Consider the following 27,635-nt stretch of genomic DNA (forward strand, 5'->3'; position numbering starts at 1 on the left):
CCGAAACATATTTAAAAAAAATATTTTTATACAGGAGATGGTCAGAGACTGGGGACATGGTACAGGAAATGGTCAGAGACTGGGGACATGGTACAGGAGATGGTCAGAGACTGGGGACATGGTACAGGAGATGGTCAGACTGGGGACGTGGTACAGGAGATGGTCAGAGACAGAGGACGTGGTACAGGAGATGGTCAGAGACAGAGGACGTGGTACAGGAGATGGTCAGAGACGGAGGACGTGGTACAGGAGATGGTCAGAGACGGAGGACGTGGTACAGGAGATGGTCAGAGACGGAGGACGTGGTACAGGAGATGGTCAGAGACGGAGGACGTGGTACAGGAGATGGTCAGAGACGGAGGACGTGGTACAGGAGATGGTCAGAGACGGAGGACGTGGTACATGAGATGGTCAGAGACGGAGGACGTGGTACAGGAGATGGTCAGAAACTGCACACATGATACAAGAGATCAATGCAGCCTCACCGGTGCTCGTCAGATGCAGCCAGCCAGTGTCCCCCGTTGCAGCTACCCTGTGAAGGGAAGAGAGGAGAGCCACCTCCGTCGCCTGTTTGATCACTGCGCCGGGAACATCACAGCTTTCAGTTCAATAGCTGTATGTTCCCGGCCGCGCGCCGTCACGTAAGCCCCTCCCCCTTGTCCGGGCACTTTGATAGACAGATCATCCGTCCAATCCTGCGGGTGATCTGTCTATCAAAGTGCTTGGGGGGAGGGGCTGTACGTGACGTCACGTGGTCGGGAACACACAGCTATTGAAATGAAAGCTGTGATGTTCCCACGCTGTGATCAAACAGGCGGTGGAGGCGGCTCTCCTGCACTATAGCATGATATAGCTTTTCATGATGGTCGGCACCAAGGGCGGGGGGCGGAGCCCCACCCCCTACCCAGGCCACGCCCCATTTTTGGCTCCATTATCGGCCGTTTTTCTCTTTCGGCAAATTGCCCGAAAAGGGCATTTTCAGCCGATATGTTTCATAGGCTGAAATTTCGGTGCATTCCTATCGCCAACGGCTCGATTCTCTCGGCTCCCTGAAAGGGACAGCTGCTGACTGTCAACCGGCAGCTCTCCTGCTCTACTCCTCCATGCTCATTGGAGCGCTGAGCTTTGGAGGGGCGAGGAGCGACTGTCTCAGCGGCTCGCTGAGACTGCCATCAGTCCAGACTTCCGAAGTCAGTATGACGCAGTGCCTGGACTAAACTTGGCGATGTCAGCGGAGAGCAGGTCACAGGAATGCAAAACGAACTGCACTCCTGTGACCCTTAGGAGAAGACCCACCAAATGAGCCCGGGTTGGGCTTCTCCTTTTTAATACAAACTTCTTGGTTGCAGTGCTAAATTCATAATGTAAAACAGTCATGAAGTTCAAGTGTGATCTGTTTTTGTTTTATAGTAATTTTGTTTTTGTTTTAATAAATTTAGTTTTATAGTAACTTTTATCTGCTGGGGGGATTTCCTTCACTTCTAAAAAAGGGGAGTAAATCTCATTATTGTGGACAATATAGCATTTTTTTTTTTATGAAAAATGCAGACTGATTAGAAACACTCAGTTTTTTTTATTTCAGTTAATATCCTATTTGCAGAGACAATGGGATTTGACAGTAGTTCTAACCCTTCCTCACTTGAAATTCTTGGCTAAAGTGGAATTTTGAAGTAAACCTGTCATGAAAGACTAATGGGAGCTGCAATTGCTGACCTCATTTTGAATATGCAGCTGCCGGGCCTCTATGATGTGGTACTGTTTTTGATACATTGGTTTGTTCTCATTCTTGGTAAGTGACGCAACATACTGCATCCAGAGGGTCAGCATTAAATGCAAGCAGGCTCTATATTAGTATCATGACAGGTTTCCTTTAAGAATAATGTCCGAGTGTACAACTGTTGAGCATCTGAGTAAATGAGCAATAGGTGAAGTGTGCAGAGATCTTCTACAAAATTATTTAAATAAATGGTAATTCCACCCCAAGGATCTCCATGTTTGGCTATGCCCTTTAAGCTATACAGTTAAATTTGTCTACATCACTGCATTCCAATATGGCGAGTTCTATTCAGGAACCCAAAATATGAAGACTTTTATCTCTGCTCACATTATACAAAAGATAAAGACAGGAGCAGCAATGTGATAATACAAAATGACTATTGGATAATAAAGATAATTACTCTCCCTTCTCTACAACACGTTATGTTTTTGGATTTTTGTGGGCTACATCTTGAGTGATTAAACTGACTAAACCTTGAAGCCACACAGTTATGCACCTGAAGGACTGTGTGACAACATCCCATTTTAAAATGCCACGTTTTCATTTTAAATGTCGAGTACAATGCAGAGGCAGTGCATGGAGAGTACAGATGTCTGCTGTTGTATTTTTTTTTTTCAATTTCAGTCTCTGAATCACAGATTTCCTGGCTGTGTGAATATTTAAATTAGAGTTTTCTGTTCTAAGGCTAGAAAGGAAACATCACCTGGTTCTAGGAATCCATGTGTTACCTTTTTTATGTTCGTATATTATTGTATTGTATCTGTTTTCATCTGCATTTAAAGTAAATGTTTATCAAATACCACAGATACATGGTAAAATGGTGCTATATTAAGTGACATTTGACTAGGCAGGTGTTGGGATGAATATTCTGGTGTTTTCCTCACCATAGTGTTCAGTAACATACATTGAACCAGATCAGGAGCCGTTGTTGGCCCTTGCATAGGGATATGGCCAAACAGCTACAAGTTGGCTGTCTGTGCCCCCTATTAGGGAGATTCACCCTCTCTATTTGTCCTGTTTACCATTTTATCAAAAATGAAAGAAAATCTCAAATTTTGGCTTGACACTAATAGAGGGGAGTCTTAGGCCGCGTACACACGCGCGGACTGTTGGCCCAACTTTGTCCGTCCAACAGTTTGAGCGAACAGTCCGCTCAAACTTAGCATGGACGGACATGGCCACACACGACGGACGAACAGTTTGCTGAAACCGTGCGCGATGACGTGAACGGCACGTACGACGGGACGAAAAATACGACGTCCTATACACTGCAATGCAACCTTCCGACGTGGAAATCCTTTCTGAGCATGCGCGAGACTTAGTTGGCCGAACAAGCCTACACACGAGCGAACAGTCCGCTGAAACAAGGTTTCAGCGGACAGTTTTTCGGAATTTCCGTAAGACCTTGTTCGGCCAACTGTCCGCTGAAACTGTCCGCTGAAGCCCCACACACGAGCGGACTGTCCGCCCAAACACTGTTCAGCGGACAAGGTTGGGCGAACAGTCCGCGCGTGTGTACGCGGCCTTACAATGGGGACATTAGTTCTGGTGACACACCAGGATTCTCTCACTTTGAGGAATTTCCTCTCACTTCCTGTTTTGGATATGGGACAGGAAGTGAAGTGTCTCCCCAATGGGACACACATGGCAAAACTGGCAGGGGTTTTAAGCCTCCTTTAAACCTAGTACACACAATGAGATTATCAGACAAATGATCATTCATTTTTTTTTTTTTTTTTTGGATGCCAATTTCCATATCAAAAACAAATAGGTTACTAAAGTACAAACATTTTCGTATGACAGCATAACAATTTGGAAGTGATGTGTTGTAGTGCATTTGTATTGTATTTGTATTGTACAGATTAAACAAAAATAAATATGACCTGGTATCGTACGATAAATAATTTTGTGTTTGTCCCTTTAGAAAATTTCAGAAGATGGCTGTGTACTAACGATCAGATTATTGTACGATCGCTTCAAAAGCAGTATTTTTTGGTTGATATGATGTTGATATGAATGATATTCTGTTCGTGTGTACGGGGCTTTACCCAAGCTGTAAAACTTTCCTTTATATTTATCGAAACCATATAGTATGAGGTCAAACCTAAACACTTTTAAATTGTATGCAATCAGGCAGGCCCTTGCACCATATATTTGAAATGTAAATCTAAAGGCAATTGAACAAGAAAATTTTATAAAGTGTAGCCAGCTTAAAGTGGTTAAAGTATGATAGAGGTTGGGGGATTGCACCTCCTGATCAATAGTCCCCCAAAAACAATATAAATATAAACTCAAAAAATGTGATTCCCCTGTGCTTATCCCAGAAAAATTATTTTCAGACACATTAATTATAGCAACAAATAGGCAACTTGTTAATTTAAATGAATAAAGTCCTTTGTGTAATGTGATATTACAACCAATCCAACTGTGTAATCTCAGTCACCATCCATCTTCTAATCAGTGATCCTTAAGTGTCACCAGAAAACAGGCCCAAATCATGCCACCACCACCTAGTAGAATGGCCGCTCACCAGATGTCATCACACAGTAAGCCTTCGGTTCATTCAACAGATAACCAATCCACAGTGTACTCCTCCTCCCGCTAGCAATTCCTCATTATCTGTATGTTCATACAAAAATAAAATAGAACCTATATAGTGTAAAACTGTTTCACCTTTAATTAGGAAATTAATAAAAACGTATTGCACTCACATTTCCATGTGTCTCATAGCCGACACCAAGCTTATATAAAAAACAGCATGGGATCGGGTATGCCCGGGGTGTTCCACAGATGGTAAACTCCTCCCTCCACTGAGCCAACCTGTTCCGAGCCGATCTTCAAGGACAGTAAATCTCCCACAGCTTCTACACGTTTTGCAGTTCAGCGTCGTCAGTAAACTCCTGCTTAAGCTTAAAGTGGTTGTAAACCCTTACAAACCACTTTGACCTACAGGTAAGCCTAGATTAAGGCTTACCTGTAGGTCCAAGAAATATCTCCTAAACCTACACGGTTGAGGAGATATTTACAAAAAGACAGGCACCGCTGTTTAGTGGCGGGTCCCGTGCGCATGCGCAGGAGTGACGTCATCGCTGCTCCGGCGCTGTGAGTGGCCGGAGCAGCGATACCTGGAAGAAGATGGACGCTCCGTGCTACAGGGGACAGCGGTGACATCGCTGGCTCCTGTGTCAGGTAAGTGACACATAATGGGCTACTATGCAATGCATAGTAGCCCATTATGCTTTACCTTTGCAAGGAGACAATGAGGAAGTAAACCCATCAGGTGCCTGTCTAAACGTTTTTAAAAATTGTCAACACTTCCCACCGACACCACCAATTGTGGAAGGGAGTTCCACATCCTTACCGTTCTAACAGTAAAGAACCACCTTTGGTGTTTAAACCGCTTCTCCTCCATCTTCACTGAATGACCACGTGTCTTCTTGAACAACCTGAGACTGAATAGTTTTCTATGCTAGAATCGCCATTTAGAGAGATTTATTTATTATAACTGCAGTCCTTCAGCCCCCTTATTAGTTTTGTTGCTCTGCTCGAGGCTTTCTCTAACTCCTGCACATCAATCCTGTGGACTGGTGACTAGAACTTGACAGCATACTCAAGATGCAGCTGAACTAGAGTTTTGTAAAGTTGTAGAATTATAGATTTGTCCCTTGAGTGAATACCCTTTTTGATGCATGCTCATAGTCTACTGGCCTTGCTTGCTGCAGCTTGGCATTGCATGCTATTGCTGAGTCTATCAACAACTAGGGCCCCCAGATCCTTGATTCCACCCAGGGGTTCTCCCCTAGTACTTAGCTTAGGTTCATATTTTTAGTCTCCAAGTGCATCACTTTACATTTCCCTACATTGAACCTCATTTGCCATGTAATCGCCCTCCCCTCTATTTTATTGAGGTGGTCTTGTAAAGTTTCTATATCCTGCTGTGAAGGTATTGCACTGCTTAGCTTTGTATCATCAGCAAATACTGTGAGTGAACTATTTCCATGAAACGCTATATTGTTTATGAACAAGTTTAACAGAATTGCCCACAGGACAGAGCCCTGGGGCACCCCACTCACAACTCTTGAACATTCAAAAGCTATGCTGTTTATCACCACCCTTTGGACGTGCCCCTGTAATCAGTTTTCTATCCAGGTGCATACATGATTGTCAGTGTCAACAGACCATAATTTGTAACTAATGCTTTTATGGGATACCTTGTCAAATGCTATGGCAACATCTAGATACATTACATCCATAGGCATTCCTCTATTGAGATTACATCTCACTTCCTCATAGATCAACAGGTCGGTCTGTCAACTTTCATAAATGCATGCTGGCTACTACTAATGATACTATTTTTATCAGCAAATTCTTAAATATGGTCCTTTATGATATCCTCCAACAGTTTATATACTATTGGTGTTAGGCTGTCTAGCCTGTAGTTTCCTGGGCCTTTTTTATTTTTTACTGTTGATATCACATTCGCTTTCCATCAGTCTGCTGGTACCAATCCGGTCAGTAAGCCATATTTAAAGATTAGGAATAAATTCTTTGAGGACTCTTAGGTGTAAGCCATGTGGTCCTGGTGATTTTCACGTTGGGTTTTTCAAGTCTTTTAAGAACGCTAGCTTCCATTAGCCACAAGGGTACACTTATTTCCCTGTTGCTTACACTACCATTGTATCCATTATACCCCCTATTTTCCATAGCAAATACTGAGCAAAAGAACATATTTAAAACATTTGTCTTCTCCAGCTTACTTGTAACCAACTTTCCCTGACAATCCTTTATGGTGTCAATATGCTCTGACTTTGCCTTTTTACTATTTGTGTATTTAAAATATTTTTGGCAATTAAATTTAGGCCCCTTTCACACGGGGCGGATCAGTGCTGATCCGCCCTGTGGATGTCCGCTTGCTCAGCAGGGATCGCCGGAGCAATCTCCGCTGAGCAGAAGATGACGTGTCCGTCTCTGCACACTGCGCAGGGACAGACCTGTCACAGAGCCGCTCTCCCCTGTGGGAGATCGGATGACGACGGACCGCAGTGTCCGTCGTCACCCGATCCGATGACGGATGGAAAAATATCTTTTTCCTCCGTCACACTTTTTCAGATCGGAGCGGGTTGGATGTCAGCGGACATGTCACCGCTGACATCCGACGCTCCATAGACCCCTATGGAGCATCCGTTCAGGTCCGCCTGAAAAACTGACAGGCGGGCCTGAACGGATCGTTCGTGTGAAAGGGGCCTTACTGTCCTCCACAATGTGTCTCTCATGGTCTATTTTTGCTGCCCTGATTGCACTCTTACATTTCTTATTGAATTGTTTGTAGTGCTGCAGTGTTGACAGTGGACTCCTCACTTACATGCTCACCTCTCCCCTCGTTTACCTACCCTGCCCCTTCGGTACAGGCCAGTCATTTGTGCTGTCAAACCAGGTCTTTGTTACTCCCATGAAATCCCTCTCATGTATCAGTAGTTCCAGTTCTATCATTTTGTTTACCAATTAGCATTAGCGAACATTATTTTTAATTTTTTACAGCTGCATATTATTTTATCTGTTTGTTTTGAGGCTGCAGTAGAATTCTGCCAACCCACACACGTGTTGGTCTTAGGTACTCCAGTTACATTGACCACAGTAGCACTTTCTGACCTTTTATGTTGTACCTGGAAATGATTCTTCTGATTCATTCCCCCCCACAAAATCACCTAGTTTTAAGCGTACCTCCAAACATTCCCCTGCACTACACTACACCGCAGAGTGCATGAGCATCCTAGGAAATGTAGTTCCAAAGTTCACCATCGCTGTCCTAGTGCCTGAAACAACATACTGTTCGGTGATCACGGTATTTGTGACAGATTGCCCTATCTATCCTTCTAATAATTGACTCCCCTATATCTGCCTAACCTTGTCTGTATCTTTGACCCCATTCTCACCAGAGCAGTCATTCCCTTGTTGCTCCAGCAACACATCCTTTGAGCTGAAAGCCCCCAACACCATGCAACCTGGCATATTTATTGGGAATGTACCAACTCAGGACTAGCTTCTCTAAGGCTCTTTCCTCTGCCCCTCCTTCTATCTGTAACTCAGCTACCTATCTCTGGCCCCTGCACCTCCATATCTCCACCCCCCCCCCCCCCAATACTGATCCAAGCCAGCACCTGATGGGTAATGTCCAAACTCCTTTCCAGGTTGTTGATCCTTTGCAATGTTGCCATTTGATTCCTTAGCTCCAGTATATGGGCTTCCAAACAAACAACTTGTTCATATCTTGCACAGCAATATTTACCCTTGAACGGCTCTTCAAGAAACATATACATGGAGCAAGATATGCAGGGGTTCACATCAACACTCCTTTTGAACATCTTACCCACTACCCTAATGAGAATAATTCAGGAAAGTTTTAAAACTATTTTAAATAACTTTCTAACTTCTCATTTTTTTCTAATCTAAGCACTATGTTTCTCTTGCTCCCTGATAACACCACTGGTGTCTCCTTTTCCTGCTCTTCCTTACTGATCACAAGACCCCCATTGTCTTTCTCTCTCCTGCTACCACACAGATCACATGGCCCCTGGTGCCCTCTACTCCTGTTCTCGTCCACTGATCACCTGGCCCACGTTGTCCTCTCCTCCTGCTTCCACTCACTGATCACACCACCCTAGCCATCCACTCCTGCTCTCTGATTAGACAGCCCCTGGTGACCTCTCTTACTGTTCTTGCTCATTGGACACACAGCATCCTCTCCTCCTGCTCAGTATTGCATAGCCTACATTGCGCTCTCCTCTTGCTCTCTGTGCCTCGGTTCCAACGATACCCCAGTACTCAATATTACACTCTACCCACAAAGCCGCAGTCCCCACAGTGCCCCTAAATCGCACACACTGCCTCGGTATTCTCAGTACCTCGGTTACACACATGGCCCCAGTCACAATGCCACTGAACTCGCAGTGCCTCAGTCAAGCATGATACTTAATTTACTAACAAAATACTCAGTGCCCTAGTTACTTGTGGACCTACATTGCAGGACAGCCTGTTTTGTGCATCGGAGACTTGTGTTTCTGTTTACTTTTTTTGTGTGAATAAGTGAGGGTATGTGCCCCATACTCATTTGCATAGGTGGGGGTACCTCAGATTGTGATGTGCCACCCCCCTAACCACTAGGCCAGAGTGGTAGGGAAGAGGCCCCCCACATTTATTTTTATTTTTTTAATTCTTCCTAATGATGGCTCTTTTTACAGAGCCGCTGCTCCCGACGGACATCCATGCGTGTGCATGGTCCCGAATGCAGGCAGCGTGCTTGCTGTGCATGCTATATTAACTAAATGTAGCCTCCACTTTATATGATATACAGCACTGTGTAAATTTCACACCCACTCCTGGAACAAAATAGTTGGGTTGATCGCTGCTTGGCCATTCATGGGAAGTTTTGTATTCTATGAATGATTACAAAGCTCTCTCTGATAGGCTGAAGTGGGGGGATGATGTCACAATCTGCCTCAGCCAGTTGGAGGAAGCTTTGTATTTATTCACAGAATACAAAGTTCCTATAAATGGCTGAGCAGCGATATTTTGTTCTGCGAGTGGGACAGGAAGTTTGCGTCCAGATGAGGCTATTTACATTTAATACAGCGTGCCCAACAAGCACACTTGTTAGCACAGTGAATCGTTTATTTAGGTCAGCTTGGCCCAAACAAGCTATTTTTAAAGTAACTTTAAATGTGGAATTAGTCTATAAATTTAATCTGTCATGAGAGAAATGAGAGAGGCTGCAATTTCTAATATCCCAATTGTTTTATGACAGTCATGCTGATCCAGTGGCTTCAGTAAGCATTTTGGAGCAAGCATACAGAGCTCTGACTTTACCTAGTAGAGGGTGGGGGTGTATAACCTATAGCAAGAGAGACAATGAAGGGTTTCTCTTCAGGCATTAGGGTGGCATTACCTTATATAGCATCTTAGTTGTTTTTGTCAGATAATTAACACAGCATTAGGTTAATTCTTGGAGACGCTTCAGTGACATTCCCCCTCAATGGAATTTAATATGTCAAGGTTAATTACTGTAATCTTTTTTTTTTTTTTGTAGCCCTCAGTGTTCTGTATCTCTCCCTTAAAGTAAGCTTTCTTAAATGTTATAAACATTTGGTTTCTTCCTCATTTAGGACAGTAAATGGATTCTTTCAGATGATTCCTTTATTACCCCAGTGTCTAACCGAGCGTCCAGAGTCTTATCCTTTAAAATGCTGCCCTTGTGAGTTGGTGCTCTGTGAAGCAATTTACATTACAGTTTATTGAAATTTGCAGAAAAGGGTGCCAGTGTCTATGATTGGTATATCAATACCTACTGGGCCATTAGATTGTATAAAAACCATGTTTACCAATGTTAATTATTTAATGGTTCATTAGAAATTCAGATACAGTTAGTCTCTTTAAAAAAAAAAAAAATCTAATTTGATTTAGCATCAATTCTGTTTGATCCTGGCATTTTCCTCTCTCATATCTAAACATGTGCTTGGCATACATTACTTGCTGCCATTTGATTTGTATTCAGCTTACAGATCTCCTTGTTTTCTTCTGCTGCAGATGCTCACAAGTGCTGGATTTGATGGCTCTAGGGACTTGAGATCAAAATTCCCAAATGTGTTTTCTCTGCCTGTTATGTAATGCAATGTGCCTGATCCCAATAGCAAAGGAATACATTTCAGCTTTCAGGGATTTACATTTAAAACTGCCACTGCGCAAACATCCAAACAAGAACATATACAAGTAACTTTAAATCTAAAGATATAACATTTAGTGTGTAGGTTGACCCTTCTGAATTTGGTTGCAAAATGCGTGTATTAGAAGTATTTATTTTTGTGTAAAACCTCAAATTAACATGTCTTTTAGTTTTCTACAATTTGATTCGGATTTGCTCTCACTGATTCTGTCTCATGTAATTAGATATCCCACAATTTGTAAAATGTGTTATGGTCCCCAGTATTACATAAAGAAGGTACTGTTGCAGGACCTTTTCGTGTTTTCGGTCTTTGCAAATGGACGAGAAACATACATTGTATGGTTCTCTGTCCTTGTAGAGATAGGGAGGGAAAAAAAGTGTGTAGAAAAATAAAGTTTAAAAAAATACCTAGATCAAGGTTTGCTCTAGGTCAATGCCAGGGTTAGTGTTTGGGTTAAGGTCAGTATTTTTTGGTCAGGATATATATATATATATATATATATATATATATATATATATATAATTTTATTTTTGTAATTATATCTGTCATTGGGTTTTTTAGGCAGGTTAAAAAAAATAAAATAAAAAGAAGCCAAATGTGCACTATTAGTATCTATGTCGGTGTGTTTTTGAGGCAGCTTAAAAAAATTAAAATAAAAAGAAGAAAAAATGTGCACTATTGTTTCTAGGCTGTACTACAGGTACATACAACAACTAACATACATATATGTGGTATCGCTGTGATCGTCAGGATCGGGAGAATTTGGTTAGGTTTGTTCTTTGGTGGTAGGTTATGGTAGCAAGCAAGAAACATACATCTAAATTCCAAAAAATAGATTTTTTTTTTTTTACTATTTTGAGCCAGATTTCCTTTGATAATAATAATAAAAAATAAAAAAAATCGGGAGATATCCAATGCCATTTACCACCAAATGAAAGGCCAATTTGTCCTGAAAAAAACAAGGTATAATTCACCTGGATGCACGAAATAGTTGTGATGATATGTATGGTTTTACTAACACATGTCAAAGTTGCAACATTGGGCTTAGGCATTAGGATTTGTTTTACCCTTAGGCACGAAGGGGTTAAAAAACAAACTATTGAAAAAACTAGTTTTCCCATTTTTAGTGGGGAAGGAATTGAAATTTTGTTATTTTTCAATCCTGTCTTTTCCCCGTTGATATTTTTTTGTCAGATGTTTAAATGCTGTCTTGGTCCCTATAGAGGATATTTCTGTTCTCTTCCTATACTGTCTGAGACCTGTCAGCGCAATAGTGAGAAGAAAAATCTCCCCAGGGGACACAGGAACAATAACATATGACAGAGGAGATTTCTGTTGTCTTCCTATATTGTCTAAAACTTGTCGGTTAGATAGTGAGAAAAAAAAATCTCTCTCCTGGGGACACAGGCAACAATAAAATATGTCCGAGGTTCTAATATTTCCTTATTCTACTAGGAAATGGGTTTTTCAGTGTTCCTGTTGAAGGCATTTCCCCTCCCTTTCTACCCTGACAACAAGCAAGGAGAAGTCTCCTAAATGGAGATACAGCAATTAAAAGTGGACAGAATATACTCCTTTTATCATAAAACCAAAACTGACAGCAGAACATTTGAGTGCAGTGGCAGCTCTTTTGATTTTTCAGCTGAGGGATGTTGGGTGAGAGGATGTTGACAAAGCCACCAAAAGAGTGAATTTTCTCTGGTTCATCAGGAACTCGGACGAAACTCACTCCATGTATGACTATCTTTGTGGCCAGAGTTGTAAACATGATTGTTCCTTATCCTCTCACTAGTTTCTGCCAGAAATCGTCATCTGGCACTTACACCACCATACTTAAGGGCCGTACACACAGGCTGAATATTGAGCGGCATCACCCGGTTCAATAGAAACTGATTGACATTTGGCCCATATGCACGGCAGGTGGTCCAACAGGAGTCAGGCGCTTGACCAGCTTTTGTCAAAGAGGCATGACCGATAAGGGTCTGCAGAATGGTACCCAATCAACATTCTCAGCCACTGGCTGGGAGCGCTGACCAGTGTGTTCTTGCGGGGGGTTGGGCATGCATTTCCATGTCAGAACACAGCAGAGGAGATCGCTGTACTAACATCAGATTGTTAGTACATCGGCTCTTCCTGAGCTCTTCGTTTTTTGTTTTTTTTTGTTCAGACTGCTAGGTTGAACAGAAAAAAATACTAGTGTGTTCCAGGCTTAAGGCTTTTCCATAGTAGAATAAGGGGTATATTCAGACTGAATGCGGGTCTGCATGCACAATTTCACACCTGCATTTCAGTGCGAGTTTGGGGGTGATTTGAAAGACATCTGTGCAGGTTCATGCACAGATGTCTATTGAAATCGCCCCCGACCCCGAAAAGTAGTACAGGAACTACTTTTGGAAATCATTGCTGGGCCGCAAAGTCGGTGTTGCACCAATTGGGACAGTGCCTTTGCCGACAATAGGCGGCTATTTGGCGTGCGATTTGATATGTCAAATCATGCTGATATGAATGGGGGCTAAAGGGACAACCAGGAACTTTCATTAAAGCCCTCCAGCAGTGCTTTTATCAATCTGTCTATTCACTCTGATTACTTACAGTAATACCCCATATACACGATCGGAAATTCTGCCAGCAAAAATTGGATGTGAGCTTTTGGTCAGAAATTCCGACCGTGTGTATGCTCCATCGGACTTTTGCTGGCAGAAATCCAGCCAGCAAAAGATTGAGAGTAGGTTCTTCATTTTTCGGTCAGAAAAAGTTCCGATCGTAAATTCCGATCATCTGTACAAATTCCTACGCATGCTCAGAATCAGCCAAACTTTGATCAGTTTATGACCAGTGTGGGTCTTTATGTTCAATAACCCCAGTGTTTTGTATGGATCATATTTTACATGGCCTACTTAGTAGAGAAGTGTGTTTTTTCTTTGTGCTTCTCTACAAACATACTCTGGAGTGTATGCTCTAGTATTAGATAACAGCACTTTTTTCTTGAAATATTTTTAGCCTTTTGTGTTTAGTGTAATTATGGTAAGAGGTGTACATGAAAGCTTGTTTTTGTAGTCTGTGAAGCACTTTACAGCTCCTCAGAGTACCAGTGTTTAACCATTTTTTTTCTTCATTTTTATATGGTGCATACACTGCTAAAAGTTCACCTGTATTAAAGCTGACACTTGTAAATATAGCCCTGGCTGCTCCTACAGCTCTTGTTGACCAAAGTAAGAATTCTGGGAACCATTGTAGATGTGAAATATGATTTAAAGCAGTGTTTGTCTTTTTTTTAATTGAACTGTGTACTCTTTTAAAAAAAATCAGATGATACCCCTGTTGTGAATCTGTCTTAAGTACCCCATGAAGTATATTTATCTGTCTTCTTATATACAGTTTAAATGAAAACTGTCCGTGAACATTTAACAGACTGACGTACTGAGTAAAGCTAACCTCCAGCCTTACCTTTAGTCTTGCAAAGTTGTACATGTGTCAGACCACTGCCACCTTCACCAATTTGTGACAAATTGCTGGTCAAACTCACACTGTGCTGTCACTGTTACGTGACAGTGACACACTCAGCTTCAACCTGCACAAAGATTTTCCAGCTCGCAGGACCACAATCTAAGTTCCAACCACACAATTAGTGGTTCTAACGGCTGAAGGTTTTTTTTTTTTACCTATATGCATGAAGGTAAAATATGTTCTGCATACAGCCCACCCCCTAGACCCCCCCCCATACTTACCTGGGTCCAATCTTCATTAAGCAATGTACCTGTGAGCAGCTGCTCTCCCAGCTCTTTTCCAGCTCCCTCCCTCCTCATTGTCTCGGACACAGCAGTGGGAGCCACTGACTCCTGCTGTCAATCATAACCAGTGAGGAGGGTACAGAATGGCAGAGCTGAGCCCTGTTCTATGTGTCAATAGAAACACACAATGGGGCTTGAGGCAAGCATGCACAAGTGCTCCCATAATAAATAGCATGCTATGGGGGCACTCAGCAAGAGGAGGGAAACCAGAGCCCCGGCAGGGGGGACGTGAGAAGAGGAGGATTTGGGCTGCTCTGTACAAAACCATTGCACAGAGTAGTTAAATATAACATGTTTGTTGTTTAAAAAAAAAAACCTTTAGTGTCACTTTAACCCTTTACTCTGCCACCAGTTATTTTTATAGAAAAATATCAAACATTCACAATATTAGCAATAGCAGTTATGACTTAATGTAAACATCTGTAACACTCATTGTCACCACAGACAGGTATGTCCACAGATTTACACTAAGGTAATGCTCTTCAAGAGACCAAATAAGGTGTTAAGATTTGTTAGTGCATTAGAGACGATATTAATGATTTTTAAATCTCGTTTAATTAAAAAGAAAGAGATACACAGAAATGTATATTTACCAATGAATCAAGCTAAACTATTTATGATGGCGGGCTGATCTGAGAGGTTAGATGATTGCAGGGAGCTGGCCGGTAGATCACGACCAGGGCAGTGTCGAGCCGTCCCCCCAGCCCCCTCCGCTCTACTTTTACTAGCAAAGAAAAGTGAGATTTAAAAACAGTGCTGGATGGTGGGCAGAAGCACAGTAGCTACTTTAGTTAACTTGCAAGTTGACCAGCAGCAGGTGATTGGTTGCTTGGCGGTCCTAGCAACCAGTCACTTGCTTGTTAACATGAGAAGTTAACTTTGGCAGCTCCTGCCCTCCATCCAGTACTGTGCTTACTCTCCCTTTGTTCTGTTGTACAGCTGCTGTAAGGTAGGAGAGCGCTACCAACGCACGACTGTGCTGTGTGTTGTGAACACAGAGGAAACAGGACACTACTGTTGGGGGCTGCAGACGCCACTGCTATGTGGATGCAGAGGACACCCCCGGGGGTGCAGAGGACACCGCTATAAGGGGGCAGAGGGCACAACTGTGTGTGGTGGGGACAAAGGACTCTGCTATTGGAGGGGGGCAGAGGGCACTACAGAGGGGGCAGTGTGAACACTACTGTGGGGGGGTGCATAGAACAGTGCTATGCAAGGGACACTACTGTGGGGGGGGGGGGTGCAGAGGATACAGCTATGGGGGGGGCGCACAGGATACTACTGTGAGGAGGATGTGCAGGTGGCAGAGGGCACTGCCCTGTGGGGGAGGCAGAGGGGCAGAGAACACTACAGTGGAGGGGGGGTGCATAATTTATTACTTGGGGGGGTGATGTGAAAGGGGGCAGAGGATACTTCTGTGGGGGGAGTGATTGGAAGCTGGGCAGTAGACTCTACTGTGACACATTATGTGTTTTTATCAGGAGCTTCATTTACTTTAAAGTGCAACAAGGATGCACAACCCACCCGGGGGTCTTTGATTTCCTCCATGTAGTCCAGGTAGATCTCAACCTCTGAAAGGTTTCCTACACCTGAAATAGACTAAGAATGTTTCAGAATGCAGCGAAAAGTTTGTTGATTGTATCAGATGCCTTCCTGTGTACTGTAAAGGGGATCACTTCTGCTATGTCTCCTATTGTTACAAACTGTCATGGCTGAATTCTGAACAACATGGTGGCCTTGCCCTTTTACACAGCCTTTTGAGGTGCCTAGTCCACATTATCACAGTAAAGACTTCTTTTCTGTAAACAAAGCTGCTTTTTCTGATTCCACTGCACACTGTGAGCGTTTCACAATGTGCATTAGAAGCTGCAGCAAGTCAGATAGAGCCTGCCTCATTTCCTGGCTAGAGAACGTCCAGCATAATCTAGGCCTTTCCTTCCAATCCTTAGGCTTCATGCACACGAGACGCAGATGCAAACTCTGCTGGACACATGTTTTTAAAAGCTGAAACCGGTGTTTAGAAACGCGCGTTTTGCCGCGATTTAGCGGCGTTTTACTGCGTTTGCGTCTAGAAGCGTTTAGTTAAGCTAACATCATAGACCTTCCCCAGCTCAAAAAACAGTATTATTAACTATTTCAGCAATTTTGTGAGACCAGAGTGAGTAGCAGCAGCTGTGAGAGCTGCAGTGTACTTGTATTTGGCGTGTCACTTGCCACGGCACCTGCCACAAGTTGTGGATTGTCCACTTGCCACGTCACTTGCCATGTCACTTGCCACAAGTTGGGGATTGTCCACTTGCCACGTCACCTGCCACAAGTTGTGGATTGTCCACTTGCCACGTCACTTGCCACATCACCTGTCACGTCACTTGCCACATCACCTGTCACGTCACTTGCCACGAGATGTGGATTGTCCACTTTCCACGTCACCTGCCATGCCACCTGCCACAAGTTGTGGATTGTCCACTTGCCGCGTCACCACCCACATCACCTGCCACAAGTTGTGGATTGTCCACTTGCCACGTGACTTGCCACATCACCTGCCACGTCACTTGCCACATCACCTGCCACAAGTTGTGGATTGTCTACTTGCCACGTCACCTGCCACAAGTTGTGGATTGTCCACTTGCCATATCACCTGCCACGTCACTTGCCACAAGTTGTGGATTGTCCACTTGCCACGTGACTTGCCACATCACCTGCCACGTCACCTGCCACAAGTTTTGGATTGTCCACTTGCCACGTCACTTGCCATGTCACTTGCCACAAGTTGGGGATTGTTCACTTGCCACATCACCTGCCACGTCATCTGCCACAAGTTGTGGATTGTCCACTTGCCACGTCACTTGCCACGAGATGTGGATTGTCCACTTTCCACGTCACCTGCCATGCCACCTGCCACAAGTTGTGGATTGTCCACTTGCCACTTCACCAGCCATATCACCTGCCACAAGTTGTGGATTGTCCACTTGCCACGTGACTTGCCACATCACCTGCCACGTCACTTGCCACATCACCTGCCACAAGTTGTGGATTGTCTACTTGCCACATCACCTGCCACGTCACTTGCCACGTCACCTGCCACAAGTTGTGGATTGTCCACTTGCCACGTCACCTGCCACGTCACTTGCCACAAGTTGTGGATTGTCCACTTGCCACGTCACCTGCCACGTCACTAGCCACAAGTTTTGGATTGTCCACTTGCCACGTCACTTGCCACGTCACCTGCCACAAGTTGGGGATTGTCCACTTGCCACATCACCTGCCACGTCACTTGCCACATCACCTGCCACAAGTTGTGGATTGTCCACTTGCCACGTCACTTGCCACATCACCTGCCACGTCACTTGCCACAAGATGTGGATTGTCCACTTTCCATGTCACCTGCCATGCCACCTGCCACAAGTTTTGGATTGTCCACTTGCCACGTCACTTGCCACAAGTTGTGGCTTGTCCACTTGCCATGTCACCTGCCATGTCACTTGCCACGTCACCTGCCACATGTTTTGGATTGTCCACTTGCCACGTCACTTGCCACGTCACCTGCCACAAGTTGGGGATTGTCCACTTGCCACATCACCTGCCACGTCACTTGCCACATCACCTGCCACAAGTTGTGGATTGTCCACTTGCCACAAGTTGTGGATTGTCCACTTGCCACATCACTTTCCACGTCACCTGCCACGCCACCTGCCACAAGTTGTGGATTGTCCACTTGCCACGTCACTTGCCACGTCACCTGCCACAAGTGGATTGTCCACTTGCCACATCACCTGCCACAAGTTGTGGATTGTCCACTTGCCACGTTCCCTGCCACAAGTGGATTGTCCCCTGCCACAAGTGGATTATCCACTTGCCATGTCCCCTGCCACAAGTGGATTGTCCACTTGCCACGTCACCTGCCACAAGTTGTGGATTTTCCACTTGCCACGTCACCTGCCAGGTCACTTTCCGCGTCACCTGCCAGGTCACTTGCCACGTCACCTGCCACAAGTTGTGGATTGTCCACTTTCCACGTCACTTGCCACTTCACCTGCCACGTCACTTGCCACAAGTTGTGGATTGTCCACTTGCCACATCACTTGCCACCTGCCATGTCACTTGCCACAAGTTGTGGATTGTCCACTTGCCACGTCACTTGCCACCTGCCATGTCACTTGCCACAAGTTGTGGATTTTCCACTTGCAATTGCAATTGTTTAAAATATTTTTCTAATGTTTTTTCATCATTTGCAATCATTTTTGAGATTTTTAATGTAAAAAAGGTCACCTTTAAAACCGCTTATAAACGAAAACGCGGTAGCAGCGTTTTGCCGCGTTTTACCACGTTTTGCGTCTGAAACGTGGAAAATTTTGCGTCTGAACCCATTTTTTTGCTTCTGGAAAAACGAGGTTAAACGCAACTGCATAAAAACGGCAAAAAACGAGACTGTGTGCATGGATACATAGGATAACATTGAATGAGTTCAGGAGCAGTTGAAAAAAGTGTCCAACTGCCTCTGAACACGCGTTTAACTGCGTCTCGTGTGCATGAGGCCTTACTGTCCCTGACCTGCTGCTCTCATTTAAATAGGATTTTTCTATAAACCACTCATATCTTCTGAATTCCAAAAACGTGGACAGCTGTGATCCTCTTGTCTTGGTACCAATTTTATTAAATGGATTTATTGAGTAAGTTTCTTCTGACTGCTTTTTCTCTTCTCTTTCTGAAGCCCCCATTTATTAGAATTTTTCAGACAAATAGCAATCGGTAACCGTCTAGTGATACTTGGCAAAAATTCATATGTTTAACCTAATGAATTTATCTTCATTTTCTGCAATCCTCTGCAGCCAGAATCGTGGTGTAGCAATGACTGCAGTGCAGGAGTTTAGGATAAAGTAGTGAAAGGTTTTTATTGCTTTATGGGTCTTTCTTTGGTGGTTCTAATGCTTTCCCACTCTTTAAACATAAAAAAATAGAATTCTTAAGAAAATTCCAAGCAGCAAGTAAAATTCATTACTGATGGCTCCCTGCATCTATTCTAAAGCCATACAGTCAACTCTCCAGTCCCTGCCTGCTGTGCAACCTCCCTCTCATGCTCTCAAATCAAGCTTTTTTGCCATTTAAAATTGGACATGCTGATACTGACAGCAATAGGGATTTGGCTGCCAGCACAGCCAAAAAACATCAGGATAAACAAATACAGCCATGCAGCATGTATGCTGGGTCCCTTAACCCCTGAACTAATGTAAAGTGTTTACATTTAACCAATTTTTTTTTTCAACTTTTTTGAACAGTCATATAGAAGATGTGACAGGCAGAATTGTTAAACTGGAATATGATTACAAGAAAACGCGTCACCCAGATGAGTGTCCTGAACTTGTTTGCATCAAAAATACAAGAAAAGGTTGAGAGGTATCCTCACCTAGTCATCACATTGTCACTTGCCACCACCACCCGTGTCTGTCAATAATGTCCTTCTCAGCACAACAGAGCTATGAATCATTTCTGTAGATTGTCCTCGTTTATTAGCATGACTCATGAAGGTATGGGGGAGGATACTGTACAAATGAGCATTCAGCTTCTATTTAAGCTCCTGAATTTGATATTATCCTTTTTTTTAAGTCTGTACATCTGTCCCTTGCATAGACATGCCCATTTTCCTCACCTTAGAATAGCCCTTGGGGACGTATGGACTGCTTATTGTATTCCTGATCCAAAGTCTTCATCAAAAAGACATCCACTTTTCAAAGACTTTGCAACAAAACATCTCTGTGCTGACTTGCATAGTCTCTGGTGCATTTTTCCCAATAAAATCATATTTTTAAAAGAAATGTAAAAAGCCACGAATTTTCATATGCATTTTGAAAAACAAGCAACTCGACAAATGTGCAGCAAATAACATTACACATGACATTTGGAGAAAAAAAAAATTTTTTTTTTTTTTTTTTTTTACTTGTCTTTTAATCCCTGTTGCTATGTGGACCCTTCTAATCTTCCCCTTCCTTGCCGTGGCTCCTGACGTCACTTCCTTCGACTCCTCTGCTCGCTACTGCTCCTGGGAGTTGTGTGTCATCATTTCCCAGGAGTCAGTGAGCAATGCCAAGGGCTGTATTGCCATAACAGTGGGGTGGGCACTTCCGACAATGCCCGTGATGGCAACCTGTTTAGTTTACAGCGCCGCCACAAGCTATTGTGCATACGGGAATACAGAAGCGTCGTATCCTGGAAGAATATGCTTGTGGGCTTCTCATGCCCACAAGCAAGATGGGAATCCACAAGAAGGAAAAATCTAAGCTATTTTTAATATAAATATATAATAAAGGCAGCGCTAATGACAAGAATAAGAATAGCTTGATATGCGTTTAGCAAGATTAATAGTAATTAACCACTTGCCGACTGCCGCACACACATATACATTGGCAGAATGACACAGGCAGGCAAATGGGCATACCTTTACGTCCCTTTGAAGGGAGCGTGCCCGCGGGACCTGTGAACTCTGTTTGCCAGCTTCCCACAATTGCGGCGAGGAGAGGCAGGAGGAGGAGATGCCCATGTAAATAAGGCATTTGCCTGTTCTGCCTAGCAACATGACAGGGATCTACCGCTCCCTGTAATCGGGAGCAGTGATCTGTCATGTTGTAGTGAGCCCATCCCCCCTATAGTTGGAATCACTCCCTAGGACACACTTAACCACTTGATTGCCCCCTAGTGTTAACCCCTTCCCTGTCAGTGTAATTTATACAGTAATCAGTGGCTATTTGTGGCTCTGATCGCTGTATAAATGACAATGGTCCCAAAATAGTGTCAAAAGTGTCTGATGTGTCCGCCATAATGTCGCAGTCCCGATTAAAAATAGCAGATCGCCACCTTTACTAATAAAACTTTTTTTTATAAAAATGCCATAAATCTATCTCCTATTTTGTAGATGCTATAATTTTTGCTCAATCCATATAATCATACTACTTTTCAGGTCGCAAAGAACACTTTCTAAAACAATATCATTGCTTTGCGTTAAAGATAGTTCTTTGTAATTCGAAACACGGTATAATCACATAAGATGTTCTTGGTTTTGCATTGCTTTAAGTTGGAGGTGCTAAAATAAGATGATTTTGAAGTTATTTTGTAGTTCTCTGTGAATTAAAGTAAAATTCAGGTAGTTGCATCAGGACTCAACAAACCCCAGGCACCAGTTCGCCATAGCAACAAGAAGTTTTGTCCTGGCGCCTGGGCTGCCACTTGAAGGCACCCCACGTGCGAAACCCACCCACACGTCTGCTCTCCTCCCCTTCTAGTTGACCTGGAAGTGACCTGTGATGTCGCTTTCGGGTCCCCATTGACAGTTTCTGCAGCCATCAAGGCCAGGAAAGAAAGTAATGTAGTGCTATGTGCATTGCAGTACATTCCGTGGAGCACAGGGACCATGGATGTCTCATTAGAGAGAGCACCCCAGAATGAGAGCAATAATTCTAGCAACAGACCTCCTTCATAATGTTAAACCGATGACTTATAGGGGGCTCCTAAAGCATCACCTATGGAAAATATAGGTTACTGACATGTTTAAGGTTTGACATGTTGGGTATCTATTTGGTGCAACCTCAGCTTTGCGGTGATATCATGCGATATAAAATTGGAACTACCACTATTTTTTATTCTCTAGGGTGTCTGCTTTCAGAAAATATATAATGTTTGGGGGGTTTGTGTAATCTTCAGGCCTAAAATAATTTTTTAAATGTGTGCAAATAAACGCAAAAATTGCTCTGGTTGTGAAAGGGTTAAAGGAAAAGTTCACCTTTAGGAACATGTTACATGTTACACCCCTAGGATTTGTTAGTTTAAAAAAAAACTGACTCCTACATTTTTTAGCTCCTAGATTCAAAGCAAATTTGTCAAGCCCTAAGTTGCATTTTTAAAGTAGAACTCCAGGTACAAACATTTTTATAATGAATTGAGTAAAAAACAAAACTCCTAGTCAGGTGTTGTAAATGAGCATATTGCTGCACTGTACTGTAGTATACATTTCATAATGTCTTTTACACTGGGTACTACAGCTAACACTGCACTTCTGACCCGCTGTGGCTATGAGAGCTGCAGCTCTTATACATGGAAGCCCTACTATTATTTATTCACCCCTCCTCTTCTCTCTGCCATTCACAGAAAACGTGTATTTTTGAACGCTTCCGTTTGTGCACATCTATGTTTCTACAATTGACAACTGGAGTAGTTTGCACATCCCGGGGACACAATAAGCCATGAAGGCACTTAACCCTATTGCTGCAGTACAGTGCAAGAACATAGGCTGATAATGCTTTCCCTTTGCTCATTCCTTGCTCAATTCAAAGTACTCACACTATAGATATTAGGTACAAACCTCTGAGAGAATACTCAGTAAAGCTTTTGTGACACGTTTCTGGTGTTATGATCCCTTAAGAATATCCTGTGCCTATTTCATGAAAGCCTTGCAGCAGTTCCAACATGTGACGCAAATTCTGTAGGGCCCAGTTTAAACTCTTGGTTGGCAGCAAAAATGCAGTGTTGAGCTGCATTTTTACTGTCTGACAACCACCAACCCCGAAAAATGCAATAGACAGCTGGTGGAGATGTTTATTCAGTGCCTTGAAAAAGTCTACATACCCCTTAAAATTTTCCACATTTTGTCATGTTACAACCAATTGGGACTTTATGTGATAGACCAACACAAAGTGGCACATAATTGTGAAGTAGAAGGAAAATGATGAATGTTTTTTATTTTTATTTTTTATAAATATCTGAAAAGTGTGCTGTGCATTTGTATCCAGCCCCCTTTACTCTAATACCCCTAGCTAAAATCTAGTGGAACCAATTGCCTTCCAAAGGCACTTAATTCCTAAATAGAGTCCACATGTGTGTAATTTAATCTCCGTATAAATACAGCTGTTCTGTGAAGCCCTCAGAGGTTTATTAGAGAACCTTGGTGAACAAAGAGCATCATAAAGGCCAAGGAACACAGCAGACAGGTCAGGTATAAAGTTGTAGAGAAGTTTAAAGCAGGGTTCGGTTATTAAAAAAAGAAATATCCCGAGCTTTGAACATCTCACGGAGCACTGTTCAATCCATCATCCAAAAATGGAAAGGGTATGGAACAACTGCAAGCCTACAAGACATGGCCATCCACCTAAACTGGCAGGCCGGGCAAGGAGATCATTAAATAAAGCAGCAGCCAAGAGGCCCATGGTAACTCTGGAGGAGCTGCAGAGATCCATAGCTCAGGTGGGAGAATCTGTCCACAGGACAACTATTAGGCTGGCCATACATTATACAATTTTCTTCTACAACTTTCATTTAGATTTAACAAAAACTTATAATATGAGGTCACACCTAAGCACTTTCAATTTTGTATGCAATCAGACAGGCCCTTGTACTACATAGTTGAAGATAAATCTAATGGAAATTGGACAGGAAAATTGTATAATGTATGGTCAGCTTATGGAAGAGTGGCAAGAAGAAAGCCATTGTTTAGAAAAAAAAAGTCCTGTTTTCAATTTTTGAGAAGCCATGTGGGGGACATAGCAAATGTGGAAGAAGATGCTCTGGTCAGAGACCAAAATTGAACTTTGGCCTAAAAGCAAAATGCTATATGTGGTGGAAAACTAACACTGCACTATGCCCTGAACACCATCCCCACCGTGAAACATGGTGGTGGCAGCATCATGTTGGGACGCTTTTCTTCAGCAGGGACAGGGAAGTTGGTCAGTTGATGGAAAAATGGATGAAGCCAAATACAGGGCAATCTTAGAAGAAAACCTGTTAGTCTGAAAAAGGCTTGAGATAGGGGCTAAGGTTCACCTTCCAGGAGGACAACACCCCTAAAAATACAGCCAGAGCGACAATGGAATGGCTTAGAATAGATCAAAGCATGATCATGTGTTAGAAAGGCCCAGTCAAAGTCCAGACCTAAATCCAATTGAGAATCTGTGTCAAGACTTGAAAATTGCTGTTCACAGACTCTCTCCATCCAATCTGACAGAGCTTGTGCTATTTTGCAAAGAAGAATGTGCAAAGATGTCACTCTAAATGTGCAAAACTGACAGAAAAAATACTTGCAGCTGTAATTGCAGTGAAAGGGGGTTCTACAAAGTATTGACTCAGGGGGCTGAATACAAATGCACGCCACACTTTTAACATATTTGTAAAAAAAAATTGAAAACCATTTATAATTTTCCTTCCACTTCACAATTATGTGCCACTTTGTGTTGGTCTATCACATAAAATCCTAATAAAGTAAATTTGTTTTTAGTTGTGACATGACAAAATGTGGAAAATGTAAAGGGGTATGAATACTTTTTCGAGGCACGGTATGCTCCAGGCCATGATGCTTTGCTTTGTGTCTGCAACAAAGTTGACCCAACATGTAGCAATCTACACCTTCAAGTCAATTGGGAAGCTCCGCAAAAGCCCCACAGAGGGGACATAGCATTGCTTCCTCCCCGTCTGTCAGACTTGCGGATCAGGCTCCAGAGGCATTGGAAGCATTTGTATATCTACCCTAGGAGTTACCGCCAGTTTGCAGATAAACTGGTGGCAATTAAGACTAACTCTAAGTTGGTGTACAGAGACATGCCAGTGGTTAGATTTGGGGCATGTTTGTGCTAGAAAGCTGTCATGATGGCCCATAGATGACATGGACTGTATATGAACTCTGGAAGGGCAGCAGCCTGTTCAGTACCATTATGGCGGTGTCTTCCACATTTTACAAGTTGCATATGTAAAGCAGAAATTTGAGAAAACTGGGCTGTGCCCCACTGAAATGTTGACCTGAGTAAACTACATTTTTGAATATGATCTCTGTTGCCAATTCTTGTGGAATGCATTTATTTACAGATGATGTTAAAGCAGAATGTAGTATTTTTTGTATCCCCTACTCCCATATTTATAGATAAATGTGTAACAGATCTGCCACTTGAATATAAAAACATGAAGGGTAAGATGATTTTCTAACACACACTTATGTTATCTTAAATGAACACTGCCTATTGATTAATAATACTGCAGAAGGACCCATATTTTCTATAAAGAGAAGAAAATATAGGCGGGGGGGGGGGGGATTAGGCATTTAGGAATATCTCCAAAAAACAGAATAGGTTTAACACCTTCCTAAAATATTTCATTGCTTGACTGATGTAGATATACCAACATCCGTGCAATTTGTTCTTAAAACTGGTTATTTGCTGCCATCTGCTGGTGCAATGGTTATAGGGCAAAATTAGCTTATTTTGTTCTTGTGGAAATGTTTATATTGTATATGAAAAAAATGCCACAATGTGGAGAAAAAGATATTCAGTAAATACATGCTGTCACTGGACTTTTGTGTGTTACATTTTCAAGAAAACTTGATGTTTGATGAATTAGAATTTATTGAATAGCAGGTTGCTGTAAATGAGATTCTGTTATCAAACATATGTAATATGTGTAGTACAGGGTACATGGGGTGCTCTAGTGTTCAATGCTCTTTGGAAAAGCTTATATCCACCAAAGATGTTGTCCTCCCCAAAGTGACCCTGGAGCCCAAAGTAGCAATCGTCCGCTGGTTTAGCCCCCATTCACACCTATGCGAATTAGATGTGCGTGTCCCCGCATCTAATTTGCATAGTAGGATAATGTGACTGGTTCCCTATGGAGCTGGTTCACATATCTCCGGGGCGGCTGCGGAGGGCACTGCAGAAAAAACGCGTGCGTCTTTGGCTCCGTTTCAGGGCCGAATTCAGGCATAGAATCGGCCCTGATTCGTCCCTGAAATGAGGAACAGGGACGCACATCGCTCCTGTGCGTTCCGCAGCGGGTTGTAGTGTGAACCCGGGCTTAGTCTACATGCTCCTGCGCTCCTTTCATAACGGACACTGGAGTAAGAAAAAACTCGAGGCCCAATGCACACGGGACATTTTGGAAACTCTCCTAAAAGCTTTTCCTCCTGGCAGCAGCATTTTGGTAGAAAAAAGGCCTGATGCTTGTCAAAGTGTGTAATGTGTTAAGGCAACAGATGTCAAGCGCTTGGGTGTGAATTTATTTAATTGGGCAGAATAATAATTTATTGGGGCCATTGAAACTAGTGTCAACAAGCGTTAAAACGTGTTTACGTTTTTTCCTGCCAAAATGCCCTTACTTCTGGACTCGCTGGCATTGGGGTTTGTCATCTTTTTGCATCAGGCCCACAAGCTTCAAGCTACTCCTATGGCTAGACGAATTATATTTTACACTGGGCTACTCTGGCGAGGTAAGTATGGGTTTGGCAACAGCTGATGGACCTGTAAAGTTTAAAGACTTTTTTAAAAATCCTTGTTTGCCTATGCAATTATATGAATGGAAATACGGAACTGAGAGTTTTGCTTTGTTGCTGGCTTGAAAGCTTCAGGGCTGATTGCATTGGCTCCCAGGCCAGAACCAAACAGATCTGTGAACCCAAGTGCCTTTATAAAACTGCCTGGGAGCTAAGTGGTTAACCTATGCATAGATCGTGGTATTGCAAAACGTTGTGTATAATATATATAATAGAAGATTATTTGGATAAAACACTCAAATATGTTTATGTCTTGACTCCAAATGCAGAAATGTAAACATACAGTTTTTTTATCTGTACCCCTCTTCCAGATGTACCTGAAAGAAATATTGAAAGACATCGGTGTTTACAATGTTAAAGGGACTCACAAGAACACCTGGGAGCTGAGACCCGAATACAGGCATTACCAAGGGGAGGAGAAGAATGACTAGAGGACAGAGGAACACGGGTCACATCCTGGATTTGCATCTTCAACAACATACAGCTAAAGGGGGATGCAAGGAAGACTGTTTGATGTTTTTGTTTTTTGGAAACCAAGTTCCACACAGTTTGTTATAAAGTAATGCAATGGACATATTTTTATATTGGGGCAGGACATTTTCCCCAGCAATAAAAGTTGTTTTATTCATTAGTTGTGAGTTTTCATGTGACCCGATTGCCAGTGGGGACTTCACTGCAAAAGACATCTCCTGCCACAAACCAGACAGCATGTTTCTCATCAGGGTAAGGCAAAGGGAACTGCATTTTATTAATAGCAGCCAATCAGATTCTTCCTTTCATTCGTCCATATTGCAAAGGTAGAGCAAAAAGCAGAGTTGATTCTTCATGAAAGCTAGTCCTTGACTTTAAGGGGTGCCCTAAACCTGATTGCTATAGTCACAAACATTTGCTAAACAGATTATCAGTTCAAGTGTTTGCCATCCAATGGCCATCAGATCAGCTTCACGTCAATGCCACAACACAATGGTTAAATACATATCTCTAATAATTTATGCATGCAATCCTGGCATTTTATTGCGTCCAGGAGGCACAGGTGGAGCGGAGGTATTCTCCGTTAT

General features: G+C 42.9%; 1 protein-coding gene across 1 annotated transcript in view; it reads left to right on the plus strand.

Annotated features, from left to right (window-relative positions):
• The window catches only part of GTF2F2 (general transcription factor IIF subunit 2), a 386,137-nt gene extending 358,929 nt beyond the window's left edge, over positions 1-27,208 (plus strand). Inside the window, exon 9 of the mRNA XM_077483218.1 lies at positions 26,889-27,208. Within this exon, the coding sequence (XP_077339344.1) occupies positions 26,889-27,008 (120 nt within the window). The 3' untranslated portion in view covers positions 27,009-27,208. The remainder of the gene's footprint in view (positions 1-26,888) is intronic.
• Positions 27,209-27,635: the final 427 nt, after the last annotated feature.

The sequence above is a fragment of the Lithobates pipiens genome, unplaced genomic scaffold (genome assembly GCF_037356315.1).
Source record: "Lithobates pipiens isolate NorthernLeopardFrog02 unplaced genomic scaffold, aLitPip1_a1.2 Scaffold_16, whole genome shotgun sequence".
Taxonomy (NCBI): Eukaryota; Metazoa; Chordata; class Amphibia; order Anura; family Ranidae; genus Lithobates; species Lithobates pipiens.